Source organism: Babylonia areolata, chromosome 29 (assembly GCF_041734735.1).
Source record: "Babylonia areolata isolate BAREFJ2019XMU chromosome 29, ASM4173473v1, whole genome shotgun sequence".
Taxonomy (NCBI): Eukaryota; Metazoa; Mollusca; class Gastropoda; order Neogastropoda; family Buccinidae; genus Babylonia; species Babylonia areolata.
This window is the reverse complement of record NC_134904.1, coordinates 5,067,196-5,078,724: the sequence shown is the minus strand read 5'-3', so window position 1 is coordinate 5,078,724 and position 11,529 is coordinate 5,067,196. Positions and strand designations below refer to the sequence as shown.

The 11,529-nt window shown below is 48.0% G+C and overlaps 1 protein-coding gene across 1 annotated transcript; it reads right to left on the bottom strand.

The window, feature by feature from the left end:
• Positions 1 to 267: 267 nt before the first annotated feature.
• LOC143274791 (uncharacterized) lies at positions 268 to 11,012 on the bottom strand. Its single transcript, XM_076578718.1, has 2 exons — positions 10,857 to 11,012; positions 268 to 3,896 (listed from the first exon to the last, which is right to left on the bottom strand). The coding sequence occupies exon 2, from the start codon at positions 3,866 to 3,868 to the stop codon at positions 1,961 to 1,963; it is 1,908 nt and encodes a 635-aa protein (XP_076434833.1). The 5' UTR covers positions 3,869 to 3,896; positions 10,857 to 11,012; the 3' UTR covers positions 268 to 1,960.
• Between the last annotated feature and the right edge of the window lie 517 nt (positions 11,013 to 11,529).

Below are 11,529 nucleotides of genomic sequence, written 5' to 3'. Positions count from 1 at the left end.
CTCTCTCTTTCTCTCCACACACACACACAACCGCACCCACCCACCCACACCCACCCACACAAATATTCTCTAATACCCAACCCCCAACACCCACACCCACCCACACAAATATTCTCTGAAACCCAACCCCCCAAACCCACACCCACCCACACAAATATACTCTAATACCCAACCCCCCACACCCACACCCACATACACAAATAATATCTCATACCCCACCCCCATCCCCACACACCCACACCCACACACACAATTATTCTCTCAAATCCAACTTCCCCACACCCACACACCCACATACACAAATATTATCTCCTACCCAACACCCCCACACCCACATACCCACACACACACAAATATTCCCCGACACCCACACACACACAAACCGGAAAGTTTCTTTCTGCGAGTGTCGCTGACTGCTCATGGCAAATCAATCAAGTGTCCCCCTCTGCCCCACCCCCCGGCTCCCCTCACTTTCTCAGGGTGGTATGCCTGTGCCCCGCCCTTTTGGACCCAGTGACAGAGAACAGACGCCGACACTCATGTCTGAAGGGAGCCGAGCAAACAGAGGAGCACCAGGGGATTGAAGATGGTGTGGATGAAGTAGAACCTCTACAGCACGTGGTAACCGTTCTTCGGCCACACCCCCCCCCACCCCGCCCCCAACTTGAACTTGTCGTGCACAATGTCCCAGCGGGCAGCACAGTGTGTTTGTGAATGCTGATGACGCATGGTTAGACTGCACGGGCAGTTTATGTACATGACATGATCTGAAAACACGGGATAATGTTCCTTGTTATTCATTCTGCTCTCTGGTACTTGCGTTGGAGACTTATTTTTTGTGTATTTTTTTTAAATGCTCTTGACTATTTAATGAGTCTGAGCCTAAGGTGTGAGTCTGAGACTCTCTCTCTCTGAACCTAAGGTGTGAGTCTGAGACTCTCTCTCTCTCTCTGAACCTAAGGTGTGAGTCTGAGACTCTCTCTCTCTCTCTCTCTGAACCTAAGGTGAGAGTCTGACACACACTCTCTCTCTCTCTGAACCTAAGGTGAGAGTCTGAGACTCTCTCTCTCTCTCTGAACCTAAGGTGAGAGTCTGAGACTCTCTCTCTCTCTCTGTCTGAACCTAAGGTGTGAGTCTGAGACTCTCTCTCTCTCTCTGAGCCTAAGGTGTGAGTCTGAGACTCTCTCTCTCTCTCTGAGCCTAAGGTGAGAGTCTGAGACTCTCTCTCTCTCTCTGAACCTAAGGTGAGAGTCTGAGACTCTCTCTCTCTCTGAACCTAAGGTGAGAGTCTGAGACTCTCTCTCTCTCTCTCTGAACCTAAGGTGTGAGTCTGAGACTCTCTCTCTCTCTCTCTCTGAGCCTAAGGTGTGAGTCTGAGACTCTCTCTCTCTCTCTCTGAGCCTAAGGTGTGAGTCTGAGACTCTCTCTCTCTCTCTGAGCCTAAGGTGTGAGTCTGAGACTCTCTCTCTCTCTCTGAGCCTAAGGTGTGAGTATGAGGGTCTGAGTCTCTCTCTCCCTCTCTGTCTCTCTCTCTTTCACTCTCAGCGTAAGTATGAGAGTCTGCGAGTCTAAGTCTGTCTGTCTGTCTGTCTCTCAGCATGAGTATGAGTCTGAGAGTCTCTCTCTCTCTCTTGGCATAAGTATGAGAGTCCAAGAGTCTAAGTCTCTTTTTCTCCCTCTCTCTCTTTCTCCACACACACACACATGCACACACGCACACACACACACATACACACACACGCGCACACACACACAAACACACACACACACACACGCACACACGCACACACACACACACACACGCACACACGTACACACACACACACACACACACACACACACACACACAAATATTCCCCGACACCCACACACCCACAAACCGGAAAGTTTCTTTCTGCGAGTGTCGGTGACTGCTCACGGCAAATCAATCAAGTGTACCCCTCTGCCTCCCCCCGCCCCCTCATTTTCTCAGCGTGGTATGCCTGTGCCCCGCCCTTTTGGACCCAATGACAGAGAACAGACGCCGACACTCATGTCTGAAGGGAGCCGAGCAGAAGAAGAGCACCAGGGGGTTGAAGATGGTGTGGATGAAGTAGGACCTCAGCAGCACGTGGTAACCGTTCTTGCCCATCGCGGCGGACAGCCGGTCCTCCCACTTGCTGAGCGAGGTCATCAGCATGTAGGGGAAGTAGTTGATGAAGACGGACATGATGGTCAGCACGAACAAGGTGAAGGTGGTCTTGGTGGGGATCCTCCTGGTGGAGGGAGGCTTGTAGCGGCTTCTGGAGCTGTCCTGCTTGCTGGTCCGCTTCGCCTGCTGGGTGCCCGTGCACGTGCTGGTCTTGGAACGTCTGGGGTTGCTCTCCCCTTGCACCGTGTGCGATTCTCTCCTGGGTGTCTGTGCAGACGTGTGTGCCGTCTGGGGCAGGGTTGGGGTCTTGTCCCTCTCCTCTTCGCTGACTCTCTTCTTCTCTTCCTTCGTTTCCCCGTCTTCTTCTTCTTCTTCTGCCTTCTCTTCGTTCGTTCTCCTCTTTTCTCCTTCCTTCTCTTCTCCTCCCTTCTCTTCCATGTTTTCGGTCTCGTTCTCCGCCACGGAGGCTTCGTTGTCCTTCTCCGACAGAGAGATTCCGTTCTCTATCTCCAGCATGCTGTTCCCGTTGTCAGTGTCTGAAGCGAAGATTTCGTTGTCGTTTACCTCAGAGGCGGACAGTCCGTTTTCTCTGTTCCTGTCCGTGGAAGTGCCGACGCTGATGGCCACGGGTTGGAGGCTGCTGTAGTCATCAGACACGCTGTCCGACTTGAGCACGGTGAGGGTGTGTGGCGCGGCGACGCTGCTTTCCTCCGGCTCTTGCTGCGCCGGGTGAGGAGTGGGGACGGCGTCCGACGGCTGGTCGTCGTCGTCATTGATCATCAGAGTTTTGCTTCGCTCGCCCCGGCCCCCGTCCAGCTTGATCTTGTCGTTGATGGCGGAGTTGAAGAGCTGAACGCGGATGGACGGCTTCCGATTCCTGTCTTCAGCCTGGCGCAGCTGTCTGGAGGTCTGGGAGGTCCTCTTGGCGGGGGCCGTGCGCTGCTGGTGCTGCCAGATCCGACGGGCGATCCTGACGTAAGAGACAAGGATGATGACGAAGCACATGATGAAGGTCATGCCGGCACAGAAGTTGTGCATGACGTGCACGATCGTGTTGACGTAATCGTCCTCGACGGAGCAACGGAATCCCGAAAAGTTCACCCCAGGAAAGGTGACTGTCCGAGGTCCCGCTATGACGGTGTAGGGAAGAGTGATGAGGGCAGAGTACAGCACGCACCCCAGCAGGCTCCAGCGAACCCTCAGCGACAGCAGACGTCTGAAGTACGGGCCGCAGATCTTGCTGTGCCGCTCCAGCGCCACAGCCACCAGGATGCAGGCGGCCAGGAAGCTGAAGAAGCTCTTCACGCTGCGGGTCAGCTTGCAGGACCAGGCGTCCGTGAAGGTGAAGTAATATCGGATCTCCAGCAGCTCGGCGGGCACGGACAGCGTGGTGGTCAGCAAGCCACAGATGCTGATGGCCACGATGTAAGTCCGCGTCACGCTGGGTCGGAACCTTCGGCAGTACACAGCCAGCACTACAGAGTTCCCTGCAGTGCCCACCACCAGGATAAAGCTCAGGTAGAGCAGGGTGGGGATCAGAGAGGCCACCAGATCCATGTTCTGGTTGTGAAGGAACTGATGACGGTCCAGCACGAACGTGTCGTTGCTGATGATGTTGTCGGTGGTCGTGTTGCTGCCAGGGTGAAGGCTGTTCGGACCGCTGGAGGAAGAGGAGGAGGAGGGGGGAGAATGACGTAAACTGTGAAATGCGTCACCTGTTGTTTCCATCGTCGCCATGGTTACCTATTGCCGTCAACGTTTTCACCTGGCATAAAAAAAAGACATCTGTTAAGAACTTCGTGTTTGAATGGCGATAGCAACATTCTGGATTAGATTATTCATTCAGTTATTCATTTATCTATATTTCTCCGTCCCCTACTTGCATGAACTATATAACCTCCGACCAGACAGTATAGGTCAAGGGTCTAATTCACACGAGGATCTCCAGGTTTCACGCATCTTATTAGTTGATAGTTAACGCATGCACACACACACACACACACACACACACACACACACACACACACACACACACACTCTCTCTCTCTCTCTCTCTCTTTCTGACACACACAGACACAAACACACTCGCACAACACACACACACACACACACACACACACACACACACACACACACACACACGCGCGCGCGCGCGCTCACGCACCAAAACATTACAGAAACACGCAGCTGATTTGTAATCGCTTATTTCATACAACCAACGCACGTGTGTATCACCATTGTAACAGGGCAAACAAAACAAGGAAACGACAACTCGAGACAGGAACAACGGCAAGAGACACAGTACACCATGTTTCCTGATGGATGGTAATCTATCTCAAACATTTGACAGAGGTGTTTTACCATTTTAACCCTTTTCATCGCCAGTCAATTTAGAGTACAAATTTACCTTGTGGTATAAAACACAGAAAGGACAGTGGCTAAGAACAGCTAGGGGATTCCCCCTGCGATGTATAGAAAACATGGCCTATCCTACCACCGAACATTAAGATCAGTAGGTTCGTGGATAACAGAACAATGAATGGTCACCTTTCAGTGACATGGGGCCTCTACCATGCCTGTGCATTAATGCGAGCTTGGCGGTGAAATGGTTAAGATGCTCTAGCAGTAGTCGTACTATAAAAGTTAGCAGCAGCAGCAGCAGCAGCAGCAGTAATAGCAGTATAAAAGTTTAGCAGCAGCAGCAGTAGTGGTAGTAGCAGTAGCAGTAGAAGTAGAAGTAGTAGTCGCAACAGCAAAAAACCAACAACAAAAAACAAAAAAAACGTAGGCCAACGTGGCTAGAAAACAAACAAACACACACATAACAGCCCCCCCCCCCCCACACACACACAACAACAACAACAACAAAAACCCAGAGAAAACAAGAGGCCGCGTAATCAGGAAATGAGACATTGACCAATGAAGCCAACACCCCGGAAGATGACATGACCAAACGATGAGTAGGCCTACTTAGCTTAGAAAAAGAAAAGAAAAGAAGAAGAAGAAGAAGAAGAAGAAGAAGAAAAAACAAAACCAAAACCAAACAAACAAGAAGAAAAAAGAGGGGGTGAAAGTAGGGTGGAGTGTGGGTGTAGGGTATGGGTGGGGTAGGGTGCGGATGGGCTGGGGTGAGGGTGTGGGTGTAGGGTATGGGTGGGGTAGGGTGCGGATGGGCTGGGGTGAGGGTGTGGGTGGGGTGGGGTGGGGTGGGGTGAGGGTGTGGGGTGTTGAAAGGGTCAACAGGACATGTCACTAGAAAGGACTTGTCAAGTGTATCCATTTAGTTCTGTATCGGCAGTTTGATTGTCTTTCTTGCTTGTTCCCATTTCATTCATTCTTTCTTTCTTCATTTATTTGTCTGTCTGTTTGTTTGTTCACTTACTTCGTGTCAGTACAAGAACCTTTTTTTTTTCTTTTTTTTTTTTCTGCTCCTCACATCTGGAACAACCTTCCTCATCATATCCGTGCATCGCTCATCACTAAAAACTCATCTTTTTGAAACCTGTTTATAAGCACTCTCAGCCTTCCTTGTTCTCCAGCACCACCCATGTCAGCTCACTTTGGATATATGTGAGAGTGGGAGGGGAAGAGTGTGTGTGTGGAAGGCGTTGGGGGGCGGGAGGGGGGGGGGGCAGGGGAGGAGCAGGGGGGGGGGGGGGGCGAGGGAGGGGGGAGGTGTTTTTTGAGAAAGAGTGGTCATGAATGTTTTATGTAACTTGTGATATTTTTCTTTCATGTAATGCACCCTGAGCTTTTTGAGAGAAAGGGCGCTATATGAATGTACATTATTATTATTATTTGCTTATTTGTTCTGTCATTCTTATTCTCATTTTAGTATTTCATTTATGTGTATATTTATTCTTCTATGTCTCCTTTCTGTCATTCTTTGTTTCCTTGTTTGTTTGTTTCTTTTTTTCTTTCCTTTTTTTTCATATCTCTGCTTATTTATTTGTCGTTTATGTCTTTATCTATTTATTCATCCATTCAGTTATCTTTTTCTTTCTTTTTAAAAAAAATTTATATGTCTGCTTATTTATTTGTCGTTATGTCTTTATCTAGTTATTCATCCATTCATTTATCATTTTCTTTCGTTCTTTCTTTCTTTATATATATATATATATATATGTCTGCTTATTTGATTGTCGTTTATGTCTTTATCTAGTTATTCATCCATTCATTTATCTTTTTCTTTCTTTCCTTCTTTTTTTCTTTTTTTTTTCTCCCTTTCCGCACACTACCCATACCTCATAATTATCATCATTACTTTTTTCCTGTTCCTCTCTTCTGCATTTGTGTCACACACAAAAAAGGAAAAAAAAAATCGTATGACTGAAATGAAATAGCAAACTAACTACTCAAACTATCAAAACAAAACAGAGAGCCAACTGGGCTCCTAACTAACCTCTCTGAACTATTTCAAACGAAAGCTGATTGTCGTATAAAACGTTTCCAATGGAAGCAGATGGAACTGCATATTTTGTAAATGAATGAAGTAAAAAAAAAAAAAAAAGGTTTCAACTGTTCACATTTACAAAATATATGAATGGGGAGGGGGGGGGGGGTAATTGCATTACCACAAACATGTCATCCAGTCGTAGTCTGAATATATTATACAGATTATACTGCTCTTTTGACGGGCGCAATAGCCGAGTGGTTAAAGCGTTGGACTGTCAATCTGAGGGTCCCGGGTTCGAATCACGGTGACGGCGCCTGGTGGGTAAAGGGTGGAGATTTTTACGATCTCCCAGGTCAACATAATGTGCAGACCTGCTAGTGCCTGAACCCCCTTCGTGTGTATATGCAAGCAGAAGATCAAATACGCACGTTAAAGATCCTGTAATCCATGTCAGCGTTCGGTGGGTTATGGAAACAAGAACATACCCAGCATGCACACCCCCGAAAACGGAGTATGGCTGCCTACATGGCGGGGTAAAAACGGTCATACACGTAAAAGCCCACTCGTGTGCATACGAGTGAACGCAGAAGAAGAAGTGTACTGCTCTTTTGTTAGGTCCTCTTCTTCTTCTTCTTCGTTTGTCGGTTGCAACTCCTACGTTCAATCGTGCAGTATGCAGAAGCGGGCTTTTACGTGTATGATCGTCTTTACCCCGCCACGTAGGCAGCCAAACTCCGTTTTCGCGGAGTGGGGGGAATGGGGGTGGGCTGGATGTGTACCCTGGATATGTCATTGTTTCCATACCCCCCCACCCCCACCCCTCACCGGACACTGACATGGATTACAGAATCTTTAACGTGTGTATTTTTTTTTTTTTTTTTATCTTCTGCATGTGTATATATACACACAAGAAGGGGGTTTGTATTTCTCTTTTTTTTTTTATCACAACAGATTTCTCTGTGTGAAATTCGGGCTGCTGTCCCCAGGGAGAGCGCGTCGCTACACTACAGCGCCACCCTTTTTTGTATTTTTTCCTGCGTACAGTTTTACTTGTTTTTCCTATCGAAGTGGATTTTTCTACAGAATTTTGCCAGGAACAACCCTTTTGTTGCTGTGGATTCTTTTACGTGCGCTAAATACATGCTGCACACGGGATCTCAGTTTATCGTCTCATCTGAATGACAAGCGTCCAGACCACCACTCAAGGTCTAGTGGAGGGGGGGAAAATATCGGCGGCTGAGCTGTGATTCGAACCAGCACACTCAGATTCTCTCGCTTCCTATGCAAAAGGGTTACCTCTAGGCCATCACTCCTCTCCACTTGTTCAGGCACAAGCAGGTCTGTACATGAATTTTGTTGACCTGGTAAAAAACAAAACAACAAACAAACAAAAAATCCCCAAATCTCTACCCCTTAATTAACCCACCAGGGGCCGTAGTCAAGAGAACATCGTGCCTGAGGGTAAATGTGTACCTGTGGGTAATCTGCCTGAGGCAAGGCAAACTGCCCGATGGCAAGCAAAGCAATATCCAGTATTCATGAACACAAGAGTCTACCCGCGTGTCTACAAGCCCGAAGGCAATTTACCCTTACTACCTGCCAAGGGTGACTGCCCACGAAGCAGAGGTAAATATGGGGGATCCTTTTGCAGCAGTTTGCATTTTTTTTTAAATGGAAAACAGGCGTGCTTTACGGATAGCACATGTTTTGCGAACTTTCTCGACAATGTTGCAGCTGTGGTGCGATGAGAAGTGAAACTGAGAGCATGCACAGACAGGAATGGTAGTGATAAAAAAAAAGACAATGGGAAAGCTGTCTGAGCTGTGTCGTGAATATGAAACTAACTTGTCCTTCAAGGTAAACTGTACCCGCAGGTCCCAACCATGTCAAAGATAACTTGCCTGAAGGCAAAATGAATTTTGTCTTGAATACGGCCCCAGGTGCCGGCGTTGAAACCGGGAGTTTGAACTCAGGACATTCGGGCGAGAATCTAGCTCTCTAACCATTCATTTTTAGACACCGCAAACCGTATGAGTGCCAGTGTGAGCTGAACATTTTGCGCTATGTTCTTATTGCCCCCAACTGGCAGATGATACTGCTGATAATGCTTGACCTCTTTCCAGTGACAGACTACGGCCCACACACACGCCGCATTCATTCTGATCAAGTGTCCAATCGGAAGGCAGATCTGCACATTGGGCTTGGCTAGGAAGCCGTCAAGTGATGTGTGTGCGCGCACGCGTCAATGGTTTGTGTGAGTGGGGGTGGGGGCTGGGGGGAGGGGGGTGGAAGGGCGTGGGGCAGGGGACCGAGGGGGAGAAGGGGTGTGCGGGTGTGTGGGTGTGGTGGTGGGTGGGTGAGTGGGGGTCCGTGTGGCTGTCTCTCTGTATGGCTGTCTGTATCGTTGTCTCATTCCCTGTGTGTGTATCAGAGAGAGAGAGAGAGAGAGAGAGAGAGAGAGAGAGAGAGAGACAGACAGACAGACAGACAGACAGACTGAGAGCGATTGGTCAGTAGTTACTTCGCTGGCAGCTTTGCAGCAGTTACACTGTGCACACAAACGTACATACATGTGTGCGCAACCCCCCCCCCCTCACCCCCCGCCCCCCTCTTCTTCTTCTTCTGCCTTCGTGGGCTGCAACTCCCACGTTCACTCGTATGCACACGAGTAGGCTTTTACATGTATGACCGTTTTTACCCCGCCATGTAGGCAGCCATACTCCGCTTTCGGTTGTGTGCATGCTGGGTATGTACTTGTTTCCATAACCCATTGAACGCTGACATGGATTACAGGATCTTTAACGTGCCGTATTTGATCTTTTATTTGCGTGTACACACGAAGGGGGTTCAGGCACTAGCAGGCCTGCACACATGTTGACCTGGGAGATCGGAAAAATCTCCACCCTTTACCCACCAGACGCCGTCACCGAGATTCGAACCTGGGACCCTCAGATTGAAAGTCCAACGCTTTAGCCACTCGGCTATTGCGCCCGTCCCCCCGACCCTCCAACCCCCCCACCCCCCAAAACAACCCCCCCTCCCCCCCTCCCCCCCCCAAATTAAACAAAAAACACACAAAGAAACAACCCAGTTGGACCATCATACGGTAGGCCACACAAAGGACAGTGGAGTGATGGCCTAGAGGTAACGCGTTCAGCAAGGAAGCGAGAGAATCTGAGCGCGCTGGTTCGAATCACGGCTCAGCCGCTGACATTTTCTCCCCCTCCACTAGACCTTGAGTGGTGGTCTGAACGCTAGTCATTCGGATGAGACGATAAACCGAAGTCCCGTGTGCTAGCATGCACTTAGCTCACGTAAAAGAACCCACGGCAACAAAAGGGTTGTTCCTGCCAAAATTCTGTAGAAAAACCCACTTCGCTAGGAAAAAACAATAACAAATGAAACTGCACGCAGGAAAAAAATACAAAAAAAGGGGTGGCGCTGTTGTGTAGCGACGCACTCTCCCTGGGGAGAGCAGCCCGAATTTTACACAGAGAAATCTGTTGTGATGAAAAGAGAAATACTAATACAGATACAATCTGTGGCCTCATGACCATACACAGCAATCTGAGCATCACCCACAAACAACAGCAACGAAAACAGCAGCGCCGTCTTAGTCGTCGTCGTCGTCATCGTCATCGTCGTCGTCGTCGTAGTAGTAGTTGCATCAGCAGCGGCAGTAACGAACAGCAATAGCAGCAACGAGAACAACGACAATTATCATCATCATCATCACCGTCATCATCATCATCATCATCATCGACGTTGTCGTTGTTATCATAGGTGTCATCATCATCATCATCGTCATTATCATCATCATTATCATCATCAGCAGCAGCAGCATCAGATGGTTATGATATTGATGAAGACGATGACAACGACAATGACGATGATCAAACTGCAAGCACTTAACATATATCTCAAAAGTCTCAGGTAATGAGATAGAGAAAGAGAAAGAGACAGAGACAGGGAGACCGAGGAGAGAGAGAGAGAGAGAGAGAGAGAGAGAGAGAGAGAGAGAGAGAGAGAGAGGGTGAGAGAGAGGGGGGGGAAAGAAAGAAACAGAAAGAAAGAAAGAGAGAGAGATTGGAAAGAAAGAAACAGAAAGAAAGAAAGAAAGAGAGAGAGAGAGAGAGAGAGAGAGAGAGAGAGATAGAAAGAGAGGATGAGAGAGAGGGGGAAAAGAAAGAAACATAAAGAAAGAGAGAGAGAGAAAAAAAAGAAAAGAGAGAGAGAGAGAGAGACAGACAGGCAGACAGGCAAACACAGAGAGAGGGACACACACACACACAAAAACACACACACACACACACACACACAAAATCCTACCTGATTTGCTTCAGCATCAGCCAGCTGAAAGAGAGAAATTCGGGAATAGTTCTAAAAACGTGCACAGCGCAGCGTAGTCCTGTTGTATGTGTATATGTATGTATGTAACTGTTGTCTTCTTCGACTGTGGCTCCCTGACGTAGGTACTTGATCTAATAAATAAGCATCAACCCTCTACCAGGATGCGAATGCGTGTACGAAAGCGGAGACAGCCAGAATTACCCTTTCTCTTCCTGGTTATGAAAGATCAGAGCTTATAGGACACTGCTGGCAATAACAGCAACAGCAGCAGGAACAGCAGCAGCAAGAATCATAATGCGTTGTTAATTAAGCACTTGACTTGTTGAAACCTTGTTGATCAAGGTATCATGATGAATCAGTTACTTTTTTTTGTGTGTGTACATTGATTTGTGGTTTTTTGTTTTTTTCTCTTTCTTATTTTTAGTAAGATGGCTTCACTGGGCTTTTTTTCTGAACAAAAAAGGAAAGCAGTCACCCAAATAACACACATCAAGGAATACAGAATATCACAATTGCAACACTGTTGTACAGTCACGCCAATCATTTCTTTACTCTGCTCATTCATTTACTCGCTTTCTTTCTTTCTTCCTCACTCGCTCGTTAAAACAACAAACAAAATCTCTTTGTATCACTTTACAGTGGAGTGATGGCC

Excerpts from the sequence above, each read along its gene's own strand:
- LOC143274791 (XM_076578718.1), bottom strand. The coding sequence starts at position 3,868 with ATGGCGACGATGGAAACAACAGGTGACGCATTTCACAGTTTACGTCAT.